General features: G+C 43.5%; 1 protein-coding gene across 2 annotated transcripts in view; it reads right to left on the bottom strand.

Annotated features, from left to right (window-relative positions):
• The window catches only part of Bfar (bifunctional apoptosis regulator), a 33,503-nt gene that overhangs the window by 15,666 nt on the left and 975 nt on the right, over window positions 1–16,862 (bottom strand). Inside the window, exons 2-3 of one of the 2 annotated variants that reach the window (XM_075942074.1) lie at window positions 3,978–4,313; window positions 146–350 (exon numbers count right to left, since the gene is read on the bottom strand). In XM_075942074.1, coding sequence (XP_075798189.1) covers window positions 146–350; window positions 3,978–4,240 — 468 coding nt within the window. In that variant the 5' untranslated portion in view covers window positions 4,241–4,313. Of the gene's footprint in view, window positions 1–145; window positions 351–2,623; window positions 3,919–3,977; window positions 4,314–16,862 lie in introns of those variants that run through there. The other variant, XM_075942075.1, reaches the window with a different exon arrangement.

The raw sequence follows: 16,862 nt of genomic DNA, 5'->3' as shown, positions 1-16,862 counted from the left end.
GGGGACTCGGCAATCTGGCGTACCTTACTAACATAAAATACCATTCCGATGAGTCACACCGTCAGCTGTTTCAGAGCTATCGGAAGAACTGACTTTAGAGCTAACTGTGGGTGGCGCAGGGCTCAGATTACACAGACAAACTTACTGCCACACCAGTCAAAGCAGTGAGTACTCCGGAGAAGAATCCCCCTCCTCTCTGCTGATTCACTCGCCCTATGCTGGCAGTTACAGGACTCTGATCACTCCCGTATTTTTGAAAGGCTGCAAGACTTTGAACTATGTCATTATTCTGCTGAATGTCTTCAATTCGCATTCTAATGGCATCAGGAAATAACTTTTCAATGGCATCCCTGTGGAGAAAAGAGAAATCATAGGACAGATGTTTGATAAAACACAGCATTCAGAAACCACACCAACTAATACAAACATTTCATAATCTACATACGTGCCTAGGAGAGAAGCAAAGAGTTCTGCTTTATGATAAAAGCAAAAATGGAAGAGCAATCTATGTGTCCACCATTAAGGAAACAGCCAAATGAAATAATTACATCAAATTTGAACCTAAGGCCTCATATATAGTATCAATGTGCTTTACCACTGAGCTACAGCCTAGTCCTTGAAGTAGGCCCCACTCGTATTGCTAGGTGTAGTGTGCACACCTTTAATCCCAATACTCTAGGGGCAGAACTTTGAGACCCAGGCTGGCTTGGTCTACACAGAAAGTTACAGGATAGCCTGGGTACTTACTTAAGTGCACACTTGTGTTCGATGTGTGTCTGGGTGTGGTCATGCTTACGTGGAGGTTAGACGACAACTTTCTATCATAGAACTCTGGTCATCATGTTTGAGTGGCAGGTACTATTAGCTGCTGAGCCTGAAATACAATACTGAACTCTTTTTTTTTTTAATTTTGTAATACTGAACTCTTATAGTAGAATACTACATATTTTTATAAATGTACCTACTGGGTTACTCTGTATCAAGTTGGATAATTTAGGACATAATGTTGGATGAGAACAGTATATTGCAGTGCTGGACTGATAAAATACCACTGATGTGAGAAAATACTAGCATTTTTCTGTCAGCACATATATTCAAAAGTATTTGTTCTTATTTTTTGAAAGAGGGTCTCATGCAACCCAGGCAGATCTTGAATTCCCCACATAGCAGAAGATGATTGAACTTCTGAATTCCCTTCCTGTACCTGCACACCCTGCTTCAAATGGCACTGTTTTGTTTTACAGATTTACTCATTTCATGTATGGGTATGTGCCTGAGTATACCTGAGTATATGTCTGGGCACCATCCCTGAGCTGGAGTTACAGGCGTTGTGAGGTACCATATGGGTGCTGGGAACTGAACAAGGTCCTCCGAAGCAGCAGCAAGGACTCTTAGCTCCTGAGTTTTCTTTCAAATCTGAATGAAATCACAACTAAGTCCTAACTGAAGGTTCTGAGGGGAGGAGAGTGTAATGGTTTGTCCTGTCCCTTTAAGAGACAAGCTGATCTTCAGCTTCTAGTCTGAGTCCCCCAGAGAGGTAGCTGCTGCTATAGCTTCTCTTCTCCCCACCCTCTGTTTCTTTCTCTTCTCCCCACCCTCTGTTTCTTTCTCTCTCTCTGCCCCTCTTTCTGCTCTCCTCCTTTTTCCCCTCCATAACCCACTAAATAAATATCCAAACTCACTCTGTCTCTTGCTTGCCATGTGGCTCCCTACCCAGGACCAGCCGCCTATGGAGACCTGCAGTGTGGGACTTGCTGCCCCTCGTGGCCCACTGCAGCCACTTGGAGAACTGTGCCATCCCTGCCTGGGGCTAGCTGCTCTTGGGACCCACAGCCCGCTGCAGCCACTTGGGGACCTGCAGCATTTTTTACTTAAACCATAATAGAGAGGTCTTTAGCTTGATCATGAATTTTGAATCTTAATAAGATAATACATGCCATAATCTAGACATGGCCATTAATGGTTATAGCATCAGCACTCAGGAGGCCAAAGAGAGTAGTTACCACGATTCTGAGGCCAGCCTGGGATACAGAGTGAGACCTTGTTTCAAAGAGTCAACGAAGCGGGGCAGTGGTGGCGCACGCCTTTAATTCAGCACTTGGGAGGCAGAGGCAGGCAGATCTCTGTGAGTTGGAGGCCAGCCTGGTCTACAAGAGCTAATTCCAGGACAGGCTCCAAAGCTACAGAGAAACCCTGTCTCAAAACAAACAAACAATCAAACAGTCAAAGAAAATTAAAAATTATATGAATGTATATGAATGTACTACTTAAGCTATTATGATAGATTAGTTTACAGAAATGGAAAATGAAGTTCAGTTGGAAACAGTGTGCTATACAGTTACTTTTTGACAGAAGTGTTAATTTTCTTTTTTTGTTTTAAAGAAATCTAGGGGGCTGGAGAGATGGCTCAGCAGTTAAGAGCACTGACTGCTCCTCCAGAGGACCTGGGTTCAATTCCCACCACTCACATGGCAGCTCAAAACTATAAATCCTAGATCTGACACCTCATACAGACACACATGCCAGCAAAACACCAATTTTTATTTTAAAATAAAAATTAAAAAACTAATTTCTTTGTAATTAAATTTTTTTTGAGAATTTTATATATGAGTACTCAACTTACATCATTTTCACCTTCCCTTCCTCTCCAGTTCCTACCCTTAAAATTAATAACTTCTGACAGGTGGTGGTGGTGCATGCCTTTAATCCCAGCACTTAGAAGGCAGAGGCAGTCACTGATGGTTCTTGATCCAAGGATAGGTAGGACTTCAGAAATCTCCCCAACCACACTGGCATGTCAACTGTCAGGTGGCCACGTACTTATTCAGGTCTTGTTTAGACAAAAAGGTTTCAGACTCAAGCTGGTCTCTGTAAGTTTGAGATCAGCCTGGTTTACAGAGTGAGTTCCAAGACAGCCACGGCGACACAGAGAAACTGTCTTGAAAACGAAAACAACAACAAAGCAAACAAAACAACAACCAGAGCAAAAAAGGTTTCAGATGTTGCAGTTGTAGCTTTCTTGTATGTCTCAAAGGTACCATCTAACACCAAGCACCCTAGCCCTCTGGATCTTCTTTCTTCCCAGGATTTTCCTTGAGCTTTAGGTGCAAGGCTATGTTGTAACCAAGTGCAGCTGAGCGGACTTCCGCAGCAGCACCTGTCTGCTCTAAGAAGCTCTCTGAGGAGAAGAGTGCTGGCTCAGCAGCCAAGCTAGGTATGGGCGAGTAGAGGGCTCTTCCTAAAAATAATGTTATTACATTTATTTGTGGATATATTTATAAACGTGTTGACTTTAGGGAAACCTTTCAATTTTTATCTCCATGGCACATGCAGGAGATTGGAGGACAACTCTCCACCACGTGGATCCAGGCATTTAAACTTGAGTGGTCAGTAGTGTTTTTATGCATGGAATACCCTACTGGATCCCCACAAAACTCTTTTCATTTTCAATTATGCAAAATCAAGGAGTCCTCTTTCCAGGTAAGATGAATCTTTTTGTTTTTTGAGACAGGGTTTCTCTGTAGCCTGTCCTGAAACTAGAATGCCTCGAACTCACAGAGATCCACCTGCTTCTGCCTCTCTCCTGAAGGCTGAAATTAAAGGTGTGCACCACCACAGCCCGGCTAAGATTAATCTTCAGGTAAAGTAAAGCTGACAGTTATGACCGATGCTGGGCACATGGGCACACACCTTCAACCCCAGAAAAGGCAGGCAGATCTCTGAGTTTAAGGCCAGCCTGATGTACACAGCAGTCTCATGACAGTCAGGTATGATGGATGCACTGAGTGAGATCTTGCCTAAAAAGAAAACAAACCAAACAGAAGGGCAGGTGACAGCCACGTGTGAGAAAAGGAATCGTTTTTTTTTTTTGTTTCAAGTCCCTAGAATGATCTGCCCTGAGCCTGTTCCTTGTCAAACAACGGCTCCCACAGAGAAACCATATGGTACATCCATGTTTCCAACAGCACACAGGTTACCTGAGGAGAATGTTGACTTTGGGGAAACCTTCCCATTTTTCTCTGCATTCTGGACACTCTGTCTTCTTTGAAGACATCCACCATAAAGCTAGGCAGTGCCGGCAGAAGCTGTGGCCACAGTTCAAGGTGGTGGGGTTAACCAGGGTGTCGTAACAGCAAGGGCAGGAAAACTCACTAACAGAAATCTGAGGGCCGGTGCTTTTGACAGGACTTTCTTCCTCCTGCCCTGTTATGTTCAGGTCATTTTTCTGAGGCTCCTCCATCTCTCAGTAAATTCTGGGATCCACACACATAGAAACTTTCAGAATCAGGACATCGCTATAATGCATCATAAGTCTAGAGGAGGAAGCAATAGAACAGGATGAATAGTGGTTGTGGAAGATGCTGCCATTTGATTATACTTCTCCCTCTTCCTCTCTCTTTTTATTTTAGGGTGGGGGGAGGGTGTGGGGCGAAGGTCCTAATATTCAGGCCGGCTTCAAACTCCAGATCCTCCTGCTTCAACAAACTCCAAGATGCTAAGAGCAGAGGTGTGCACCCCACACCTGGTTTCTGGGATGCTGGGGACTTCATACATGATAGACAGAAACTCTACCAGCTGAGCTGTTGTTTCCAGCCCCTAGCGTGCTGAGCTTTAGCCAATGAAGGCATTCTAGACAAGTGTTTTTACCACTGAGCTATACCCCAGCCCTAGGGTTCTGATTTTTGGTTGTGAGCCTAGCCTTTAACGGCTGAGCCATCCCTCCAAGACTAGAGTTCTGATTTTTAATGTGACAAATTTAATTAATAAGATTTTACATTCTATAAACCATCAGCAAAAAGATATTCATCACATTTTGAAGACTAAGCATGGTGGTACATACCTATAATCTCAGCACTTGAGAAGTGGAGACAGGAGGATCAACAGTTCAGGATTAAAGGCTGGAGAGATAGCTCAGTGGTTAAGAACACTGGCTGCCCTTCCAGAGGGCCTGAGTTCATTTACCAGCATGGTTTATAGACATCTATAGTAGGATCTGATGCCCTTTTCTGTTATGTAGGCATACACACAAGTAGAGCATTCGCACATAAAATATATAAATAAATCTTAAAAAATATTTAAAGAAAGAAAATAAATTAAACTTAAGGGGAAAGTAAAATGGCTTGACCATTAAAGCGCTTGCCATGTAAGCATGAATATCTGAGCTTGGAACCTCTGCACCAACGGAAATCTGGACACAGTGGTGTTTAGGCTTGTAATCCCACTACCAGGGAACAAAGACAAGAGGGATCCCTGGGCCTCCCTGCCCAAGGAGTTTAACTGAGTTGATTTCCAGGCAAGACCCTGGTCCAAAAAATTGGGCGGACATCTTGATGGGAAATGCGTAACATTGGGGGGTTTTGCCTTTGTCTTTGTAAAAAGTAATTTGTTGCCATTTTCTGGGAACACCAGAATGGATCTGGACAGAGTTCATCATCCTGGCCAGAATTTAATTAAAGTTTCCTTCAAATTTGTCTCAAAATTGTGGTAGTGATCTTATCCTCTCTCCACCACCCAATCACCTCCCCTTCTCACGTCACCTGTGTCACTAGCAGAGCTCTCGTTTGTCTCCAGACCAGGGCTCATCTCTCTCGCCTCTCCCAACACCCTTAAATTCTTTAAAAGCTGGACTTAAGCTGGGCGGTGGTGGCGCACGCCTTTAATCCCAGCACTCGGGAGGCAGAGGCAGGAGGATCTCTGTGAGTTCGAGGCCAGCCTGGTCTACATGACCTAGTTCCACGACAGGAACCAAAAAGCTACGGAGAAACCCTGTCTCAAAAAAAAAAAAAAAAGGCTGGACTTATTTTAAAACAATCACTACTGATTGCTCCTGACTTGTGTGTGGGTGCTTATGTTATGGTGCATGTGTGGTAGTCTGAAAACAACTTTGTGGTATTGATTCTTTCTTCTCACTTTGCATGTTTCTGGGGGTTGAGCACAGGTTGCCAGGCCTACTGCCCAAGCAATTTTACCAGCTGAGCTGTTTCTTGCAGGCCCCTGAAGACCGAAGTCTGGTGGTTCACATCTGCAATCCTAGTCCTAGGAAGCTGAGCCAAGAGGCTAGCCTCGTCTGCTAGCCTCGTCTGCAGATTGAGACCATTTAAGCCTGCCCCTACCTTCCCAAAATGAAAACTGGAGCTATCCCCAGTTCTGTGGAGGGGTTTGTTTTAGGCATGGTATATGCTCATTGACTGAGGCTCCCTCTCCTCAAGTATCTGAGGTCTGCTATCTGTTGTTTCACGAGCACTCCATCTGCCACCTTGTTGCCAGTTCTGAGAACGTACTGGTTGGTGGTTACTTCATCCTGTGGCTATGCCTTCAGGGTATGGGGCATGAAGGCAAGGAAACGGTGGTAAAACTGACAGATGACAAGTTCTATCTATGGCCATTTGATTTCATTGCTTCTAGGACCACAGACAGTAAGGGAGACCATCACGGAAGGGGTGTGTTGAAGATTAAAGTTTACTTCAGGTTATACAGGACACAGACAAAGCAAGCTCTGTCACTGAGACATGGTCTCTCTCTGTAGCTCAGGCTGACCCTGAAGTGATGGCAATCCTCCTATCTCAGCCTCCCAAGTGGTAAATTATAGGCCTTGCCACCATGACCAACTTAATGCAATAATTTACCAAGTAAGAAATCATTTAATCTAGGTTTAAGAATGTTTATGGGGCTGGAGAGCTGGCTCAGTGGTTAAAAACACTGGCTGCCCTTCCAGAGGACCCAGGTTCAATTCCCAGCACCCATATGGCAGCTCACACCTATCTAGAACTTAGTTCCAGGGAATCTGATACCCTCACAACAAAGCACATACAATAAAAATTTTTTTAAAAAAATTTATGCCCAGCCTGGTAGTTCATGCCTTTAATCCTAGCACTAAGAAGGCAAAGACAAGTGAACCCAAATTTGAGGACACCATGATTGACACAATGAGTTCTAGCTCAGGTAGGGTTCACAGTAAGACCCTACCTAGGGGCTGGAGAGACGGTTCATCAGGAAGAGCACTGATTACTCTTCCAGAGGTACTGAGTTCAACTCCCAGTAACCACATGGTGGCTCACAACCACCTGTAATGAGATCTGGAGCCCTCTTCTGGCCTGCAGGCATACAAGCAGAGACAACACTATAAAAAAAGAAAAGAAAAAAAGACCCTATCTCGATTCTTAAGTCTCAAATACCTGCAATAACAATACAGCAACAAAACGAACAAACAGTTGAAATCATGGTCTGTTACTACTTTGTATAACCTAAGGGGGGAAACTATGGATTTAAAGACTGCCATCATAGAGAAACTATTCCAATGAAGCGTAAGTATCAGCTCAAAGGCCTGATTTCCTCCTTCATCATCTAGTTCACACCACAGTGCTACTACAATTGTATGGATCTGACACTATCTGATGCATCTATTAGATAAGCAACTGCTAGGATGAGCAAGGTGTTAGAAAAAACATCAGGAGGGAAGGTCTAGTACAGACACCACTACAGACACTGGCAGAACACTTCAGGGTCCACCCAGCTCTCACGACTACAAATAAAGATTAACGTGCCCAGACTAAGTGGAGCAAAGGTCAGGGATGCCAATAAGAACAGAATGGCAGTGGAACTCCTGCAGACGGAAAAACCGGCTCCTCCATTACTAAGGCAGAAAAGCATCCTAGTCACTACATTTTCCAATTCCAAAAAGACTCTTCTGGAGAAGGTCAGAGGTCAGCTCCTTTAGATGTTGACTTGTTGCCCTAACTTAGATTGCTTTAAATTATGTTGGGCAAGACAAGGGCAGGCTGAGAAAAGCATCAGCTGAGCCTGTCGTCCGCTGTCTCTGTGGCAGGCTTCGGAGGACCTATTCTGTACTACACCCAACTTCTTGTTCAACAACTCAGAAAGCTATTAAGAAAACAAAACAAAACAAAAAGCCTGTTGTGGCGGTGGCAGCGGCAGCACACACCTCTAATTCCAGCACTTGGAAGACGGAAGCAGGTGATCTGACATGGAGGTTAGCTTCGTCTACAGAGTGAGTTCCAAGACACTCAAGGCACTCAGAGACCCTGTCTCAAAAAAACAAAACAAAACCCCTCAAAAGCACAAAGACTCTAAACCAAAAAGCTTACAGGGGTTACCAAGTAACACATGCCCTAATAGTTGGTTTTAAATATCCATTTTGGCCGGGCGATGGTGGCGCACACCTTTAATCCCAGCACTTGGGAGGCAGAGGTAGGCGGATCTCTGTGAGTTCGAGACCAGCCTGGTCTACAGAGCTAGTTCCAGGACAGGCTCCAAAGCCACAGAGAAACCCTGTCTCGAAAAACCAAAAAAAAAAAAAAAAAAAAAAAAAAAAAAAAAAAAAGAAAAGAAAAGAAAAGAAAAGAAATAAATATCCATTTTGGTACTGGGAGTATAACTCAGAGGGTCATCAGTTGACTAGAAGGGCAAAATTCCGAGTTTAACCCCCAAGTGCCACAAAGATACAGACACCAACTCAACTCATATTATAAGCTCACATGTCCTTGGAAGATTCATCCCTTCCTATACTTTTTATTTTTTTCAAGATACCAAAGCACCAGTTTATTAAAATAATATACTTTGTAGAACTTTAAGACAATTCTAAGGCCATTACTGAGCCCTCAGTCTTAGTGCCTTAGTGCTCCCCCTCCGTACTGAGATGTTGGGAACTTTCCATCTCCCTATGTCCTGTGGATGTTCTCTAAATAGAGCTCCGTTCCTAGAATTGGGACAAGACAACCCACAGATGTCCACAGATGTTTTGACTCTGACCCTGGAAAGGGGTCAGAATGACCCCCAGATGTTCCCCTGTTACCTCGTCTGATCTGGCACCCGCTCTCCAGCCCTGGCTCAGACCACTTGTTATTAGAAGCCCCCTTGAATAAATCAATCCTAATAGTTGGAAAACAACCCCGAGTCCCCACCCTGTTTCTATGGCTTTTTGCTTTAAAAATAGCTTGTAACAGGCATTTGGGGTCCTTGGCATTGAATGCTGAGGGACCCTGCCGTGGCAGAATAAAATCCTCTTGCTATTACAACAACTGCAGTGTGAGAGTGTATTCTTGGAGTGACTCCTCCATGGTAATTGGACTCTAGGGTCCAACACGGATAATTTTAATACAAGCAACAAAGCCTAAGAAAGTAAAAATCACAATTCAAAATGCTAACACTTTTATATGCTATCATTTACTATGAAGTTCAGTCTCTAAACTATAAAGTACACTTGGGCCACACATTCTTGCACTTGGAAGACTAAGATCATGAGTAAGAGCAGAAGCTGCTCCCACTGAACACTGGCGTGTGTATGAATGAGTAGGTTCTATAGGTGGAATGGAGTTCAGAATTGATTGCTTTAAGCTATTTTAGATCTTACTTGACATTGAAGTATTTCCTTTCATCACAAAAATTCCATATTTGAAGTATTTATGCAATTCTGGAGTAACAATCGAGGAACGCTTTTCTGCCAGAGCACCAATTCTTAAGAAGCATCATACTGTGCAGTGAGCTGCCTGAGCTCTCTCGCACACTGCTCACTTATTTCATGCAAGTTCTGAACTCAGAGTGCAAACTGAATGTGTTTCTAATGAAAGATCTTTTCAACCAGCATTCATTACCATCGCAAAGGTTTCACAGTCCTGCTGGTACGCTTGCTCGATTTCCTTGGCTTTGGATGCAATTGCTTTAGTCAGTTGGTCATCAACTAATTCTGTGCCTTCTGTTCTGTTTGACTCAGGCCCTCTGGGGCTGATCCATAAGTAATGGTTCCGTGACTCCAACTTCAAACTCAGAAATTTTAGGTAAGTCACTTTCACCTGCCATCTTTGGCCTTTCTACAGCCTGCCTGCTGGTAGCTTCAGGAAGTTCTTTCCATGGAATTTGTTGAGTTTGTTTAAGATTTCTGATGAGGGCCCGGAGGTGGTGGTGCACACCTTTAATCCCAGCACTCGGGAGGCAGAGGCAGGCGGATCTCTGTGAGTTCGAGACTGGTCTACAAGAGCTAGTTCCAGGGCAGGCTCCAAAACCACAGAGAAACCCTGTCTCTCGAAAAACAAAAAAAAAAAAAAAAAAAAAAAAAAAAGATTTCTGATGAGGGAACTGCTGGGGAACTTGATGGGTATGTGCCTCGTGATGTTTTCAAAGACCAGCCAGGTCTCTTTTGACCTCCTTCTGGCTTTTCTTCTCTGTGCCATCTGTAGGAGGCATGAGCATGCACGGGTTCCTTAAACTGTGACCAACGGGAAGAATTCTGCTTGCGTCGTTTTGGAGAGTGCCCTTCATGGTATCCAGATCTGCTATATGAAGAGTCCTTCTGACCTACACTTGATCTGCTGAAGAACGAGCAGCCCCTTTACGGGGAGACCACTGTCTTGACTAACGAACGAAGAGGAGCATCTTCTAAAACCATCTTTCATGGCCCTGCACTGACACTGCTGCCTTGCAGAAAGACCATCCCTTGTTCTCCTCAGGCCAGATTCATCACTACAGAACTCTGAGGAAGTCTCTTAGACCACATCTCTCATCTCTTCTGTACACTAATTTTGGATGGTGACCAAGGATAATGGGGATGTGAAGTATGGATAGTCGGGCAGGCCACAAGCTCACCAGGACAGTCCTAGCAGTCCTTTGATGGGCACTGAGACACTGGCCTCAAAATTCTCCTGCACCCTAGGGAGGCTGACTCTGGAAGACATGGCTTCAGTGCAGCTTGATGGCTCCGGGTTCCAGGATGCTGCGCAGAGGCTGCCACGGAGGCGGTCAGAGGTTTGGCTGGTGTGTGCTAGTGAGTAAAAGTCAAGTATACACTGCCTTGCATTGTTTGTTTGTAGGAACATTAGGCTTCTTACAACCTTTGAAAGATCAGTGCACACTTCTTTCAGGTTTACAAAAATTAGAAATGGGTCAGGTACTGGTGGCGCAAGCCTTTAACCCCAGCTATAGGAGGCAGAGACAAGTGGATCTCTCTGAGTTTGAGGCCAGCCTGGGCTACAAACTGAGTTACAGTACAGCCAGGGGTGTTTCTAGAAAAAACAAAACAAAACAAAACACAAAGGACATGGTCAACAAGACAAAATGACAGCCTACAGAATGGGAAAAGATCTTCACTAACCCCACATCAGACAGAGATCTGATCTCCAAAATATACAAAGAACTCAAAAAATTGGACACCAAAAGATCACTTAATCCAATAAAAAAAAAAGGAGTACAGACCTAAACAGAGAACTCTCAACAGAGGAATCTAAAATGGCTGAAAGACACTTAAGAAAATGTTCAGAGGGCTGGAGAGATGGCTCAGTGGTTAAGAGCAGTGCCTCGTCTTCCAAAGGTCCTGAGTTCAATTCCCAGCAACCACATGGTGGCTCACAACCATCTGTAATGAGGTCTGGTGCCCTCTTCTGGCCTGCAGCCATACACACAGACAGAATATTGTATACATAATAAATAAATAAGGGACCAGTGCGCAACACCAAGAGCAGATCGCCCCACTACAATTAAACCAAAGAGGTAGGCCTTTGGTTGGTGAGGTTCCTAGCAAAAGAGGAGCCAGGTCCTGTTCCTGAAGACCCTTCTGAGGGGTGAGAGGGATCGTGGCCCCCGGCAGGAGCCAGGAAACAGAGCGAGGGCATTTTGTAAAAAGAGCCCCTGGCCAGCAGGGAAACCTGAATGGGTTTTAAAAGACCCATTAGATAGCATTGATAGGAGGAGATGGGCAGGCGCCAAGGCAAAAATTCACCCAATAATCTCAAAAACAACATGAAAACACCAGAACCCAATGATCTTACCACAGAAGGACTTGAACACCCTAACACAGAAGAAGTGGAAAAAATTGACTTTATGAAAGCAATAGAGTCCCTTAAACAACATGTGAAAAACGCCCTTATAGAAATGGATGAGAAGTATAACAAAAAGTTTGAAGAAATGAGTAAATACGTACATGATACCCTGGGAAACCAAGAAAAAACGATTAAACAGGTAATGGAAACAGTTCAAGAATTGAAAACTGAAATGGAAGCAAGGAAGAAAACACAAACGGAGGACCAGTTGGATAGGGAAAATCTAGGTCAACGAGCAGAGCCTACAGAAACAAGCATAATCAATAGAATACAAGAGATAGAAGAAAGAATCTCAGATTCTGAGGACACCATAGAGAAAATAAACGCACTGATCAAAGAAAACAGCAAAGCCAACAAATTCTCATCACAAAACATTCAGGAGGGGCTCAGTGGTTAAGAGCACTGTCTGCTCTTCCAGAGGTCCTGAGTTCAATTCCCAGCAACCACACGGTGGCTCCAAACCATCTGTAAAGACATCTGGTGCCCTCCTCTGGTGTGTGGATATAAATGGAGGCAGAGAGTTGTATATATAATAAATAAATCTTTAAAAAAAACATTCAGGAAATATGGAACACAATAAAATGACCAAACCTAAGAATAATAGGAATAGAAGAAGGAGAAGAGTCACAGTTCAAAGGCCCAGAAAATATTTTTAACAAAATCATGGAAGAAAACTTTCCCAACATAAAGAAAGATATTCCTTTGAATATTCAAGAAGCATACAGAACACCAAACAGACTGGATCAAAGAAAAACATTCCCTCGCCATATAATAATCAAAACACTAAATACACAGGTTAAAGAAAGAATATTAAGAGCTGCAAAGGAAAAAAGGCCAAGTAACTTATAAAGGTAAACCGATCAGCCACAGTCAAGCATATTATATCAGAACAGCTATAAAACACGGCTCTAGATATTTCCAGATGAAAACTGAAGTGACAATCATCTGACATTCAACAGAATGCTGTGGGAAACACGGTGAACTTGATCCAGAAGTGCCTCCTCAATCTGAGTCCACAAATCCTTTCTGGGAAAGGACAGTGTTTACCTGCAGCCTATGCACTGTATCCTATATCCCTCAGTCATCTATTGCTGCTTTTCTGTCCTGTTCTATTCTGTTCTATTGCCTTTGCTGTCCTGGAACTTGCTCTGTAAATCTGCTTGCCTCTGCCTTCCGCCTGACTCCCTTAGTTACCTCTCTCTCTCTCTATTTTAAAATTTTTATTTATTTATATTTTATGTATGAGTGCTATGCAGGTACACCTGCACGCCAGAAGAGGGTGTCAGATCCTATTATAGATGGTTGTGAGCCACCATGTCGATGCTGGGAATTGAACTCAGGACCTCTGGAAGAACAGCTAGTGCTCTATAAACGCTGAGCCATCTCTCCAGTCCTCTCTTTTTCCTGCTCTTTCAAGACAGGGTGTCTCTGTGTAGCTTTGAATCTTGTCCTGGAACTCGTTCTATAGACCAGACTGGCCTCGAACTCACACAGTTCAGAGTTTAATCTCAAATGCTGGGATTAAAGGCAGGCACCACCACAGCCTGGCATTTAGTTATCTTTTATATGTGCTCAGCATACAAGCAACCACAGTAGGCCTGACTACAAAGTAAACATGAGCAAAATACCAGGCAAACAAGACCCACAGCGCTGGAGAGCCTGCGGATCTGTGAAACAGCAGGAAGCTATCAGAGGGTGTACATGCCTGTGTATAGTTTCATTCCTCTGCATTCAGTGTCGTGCTTAGCATGTGGCAAATTTAAATTTTGGTTTTTGGAACTTCCTGGATGTTCTGGCAGGGCCAGTGTTAAGTCTGGAGCTTAGCCTCAGGCTCTGGCATATATCCAAGCACACTGGCCTGGCAGTTGCATTGCTCTGAACTCCAAATCCCAGCATGCCAGAGTTTTTAAGTGGGCTCCCAGAGGAGAAACAGGTGGTTTCAGGTTTACATGTGCTCCCGCTTTCCTGTCTCCCCGCTATGCACTGCACTTAATGAGACAATGGCATTTTGATTTGGTCTGATCTGACCTAACTGGATTTCTTTTTCTTTTTTTTTTTTTTGGTTTTTCGAGGCAGGGTTTCTCTGTGGCTTTGGAGCCTGTCCTGGCACTAGCTCTTGTAGACCAGGCTGGTCTCGAACTCACAGAGATCCGCCTGCCTCTGCCTCCCAAGTGCTGGGATTAAAGGCGTGCGCCACCACCGCCCGGCCCTAACTGGATTTCTTTGTGCTGCGGAGCTGCCCCTTTGATTTTCCCTAACAGCCAGGGACTGACCTCAGGAGCACTGTGCATGCTAGATTCACTATACTATTGAATTACATTCTCCAGTCCCAAAATTAACTTAAAAATTCTTTCCCCTACCTCTTGTTGAATTTGTAGACACGGAATCCACAGATAAGGACCTGACTAGGTATCTGAAACAAGTGCCTCACAAGATTATCATGAGCCTGGAAGTTTAGTACTGCATGGAGTCTACAAGCAAATGCCTGAATATGTCTTAGACAAGGTACGGCCACAGTGAAACTTAAATACCACCTACGCTTCTTTTTGTAAATCTCTTTTGCAATGATTGAATAATTTTCTTAGAGCAAAATTCCCATCAAATTCCTCCAGTGCTCAAAACCTTCCCCACTAACCTGGATCTGTAGACACAAGCCTATATAATCCCAGCAGGAGGCAGGTCATCCTTAGTTCAAGCCAGTTAGTGCCAAAACATTCCCTACTACAAAAAAATTAAAACTCACAGATGCTAGAAATTCACTCAAGAATCTGCATGGCTGGGGGTTGGAGAGATGGCTCAGAGGTTAAGAGCACTGACTGCTCTTCCAAAGGTCCTGAGTTCAATTCCCAGCAACCACATGGTGGCTCACAACCATCTGTAATGAGGTCTGGTGCCCTCTTCTGGTTTGCAGGCATACACATAGACAGAATATTGTATACATAATAAATAAACAAATATTAAAAAAAAAGAATCTGCATGGCCAACTAACTAACTTTTCTAGACCTGGGAACTGAACCCAGGATTTTGTACACACTAAACGGACACTCTACTACAGAGGCAGTGGCCTTCAGCCCTAATCCACAGAACTAAGGTTTTGAATTTACAATCTTGCTGCCTCGGTTTACCAAGCAGCTGGAATTAAAGGTCCGTGCCATCAGGCCTTGGCTTGTTAAACCACCATATCTGATTGTCAAACTAACATTTTCAGAGACAGATTGAGTAAGTTCAATCTTAGCACGATCTCAGACAAGTCACTTCCTTCACTTGCCTCACCTGTAAAAAGGGGATAACAATACAGTCTCAGGAGGCTATTAAAGACCGCTCAGAAGGGTTCGTAGTGCACGGTTCCACAATGATACTGCTATTACTGAGCTTAGACTTTGTTCTCAGACTGCAATGCAGCCCCACCTATAAATTTCTGCTCCCTGAGGGCTTTATTTTTCATACACTCCTGAAATGACTAAAGTACACCATCCTGTCTGGTCCGTGTTCTGTTTGTTCTCAGACCTACATTCCCTTTCTGGTCACATCTGCCTTGGCAACTCATTTGAGGTTATGTCTAAAATAACTACTATACTCTGCCAGGAATGAACATTTAAGGTTACTCTGACCTTTGATGTAAATTATGGTCTTTGTAGTTTTTGCTTTAAACCCTCTACCCCTGAGTTTGGGCACCAAGACATTTTCAGAGGCACAACCCTACTCTTCGTCCGGCCATCATTTAAAGAGAACTTAACATTTTTAATTGGCTTAATTAACATGGTTGTCAACAGCTGCCTCATGTGGATCATTACACTCCCATCTGTTACGATTCCTAAGTGAAAAGTATCCACTAACAAGACCCAAATGGGCTTTGATGATCAATCCACTCCAAGTCAGCCATTCCTGTCTCTATACAGCTACATAAGGTTTAGCTGTGTTACCTAATCTCCTGGTAGAATGTTTGCTTTGCTTACTAGGTTCTAACATTAGCAGCGTATAAACTGGCAATGGTGGCACATGTGTATAATCTCAGCACTCAGGGAAAATTGCCTTTTGCATAGATCCACATTTCTGAGTCATGAAATTGGGAATCAAAAGAGGGAAATTCTATCTCCTATCACTGGTGACAATTTACAGTTTCAGTTTCCCTTCTGCATTTCCTGTTATCCGATTCAGACTCAGAAAGTCAGGAAAATCAAAAGTCCAAGAGTTATTCTTGGCCAGCCCGGACTACACGGATTCTATCTCAAAAATAAAAAAGAGTCAGGCATAATGGCTTGTGCTTTTATTTTATTTATTTATTTTTGTTTTTGTTTTTCGAGACAGGGTTTCTCTGTGGTTTTGGAGCCTGTTCTAGAACTAGCTCTTGTAGACCAGGCTGGTCTCGAACTCACAGAGATCCACCTGCCTCTGCCTCCCGAGTGCTGGGATTAAAGGCGTGCGCCACCACCGCCCGGCTTGGCTTGTGCTTTTAATCTGAAGGCAGAGGGAGGTGGATTTCCATGAGTTCGGGGCCAGCCTTGTCTGAGTTCCTCGGCAGCCAAGACTACGTACAGAAACTCTGTCCCAAAATAAAAACAAAAACCAAACATACCCCCCTCCCACAAACCCACCTACCAATAAAACAACAACAACAAAAACCAAAATAAGTTTTCAGAGTAAAGGCTAACCTAGGCTTTTCAACCTGATTGCCTTTGAGCCTCATTATTTCCCATTAACTAGTTAGTCCACACTATTATCAACGTTAAAGGATTGTTGGAAATAGATGCCAAACTGTGTCCACAGATAGGTAAAAAGTTTGCTGGATGACTCATTTTAATGAGATTACTAATTTTACTAAATGGTGACTACAGTGTTGATAGCATATATCTGAACTTTTTGATGTATTTATTGCCTGTATATATTGCATACACTCATTGTCCTTATTGTATGTCATTTTCTTATGTTATAGCCTTCTTTATTATTTTAGACAAAAAGGGGAACTGTAGTGGCATTTCAGTTGCATTTTAATAAATAAAGACTGCATTTATTTATCTAACAAACAAAAAGAAA

This window comes from Microtus pennsylvanicus, chromosome 11, assembly GCF_037038515.1.
Source record: "Microtus pennsylvanicus isolate mMicPen1 chromosome 11, mMicPen1.hap1, whole genome shotgun sequence".
NCBI lineage: Eukaryota > Metazoa > Chordata > Mammalia > Rodentia > Cricetidae > Microtus > Microtus pennsylvanicus.
This window is presented reverse-complemented; position numbering and strand designations above follow the sequence as displayed.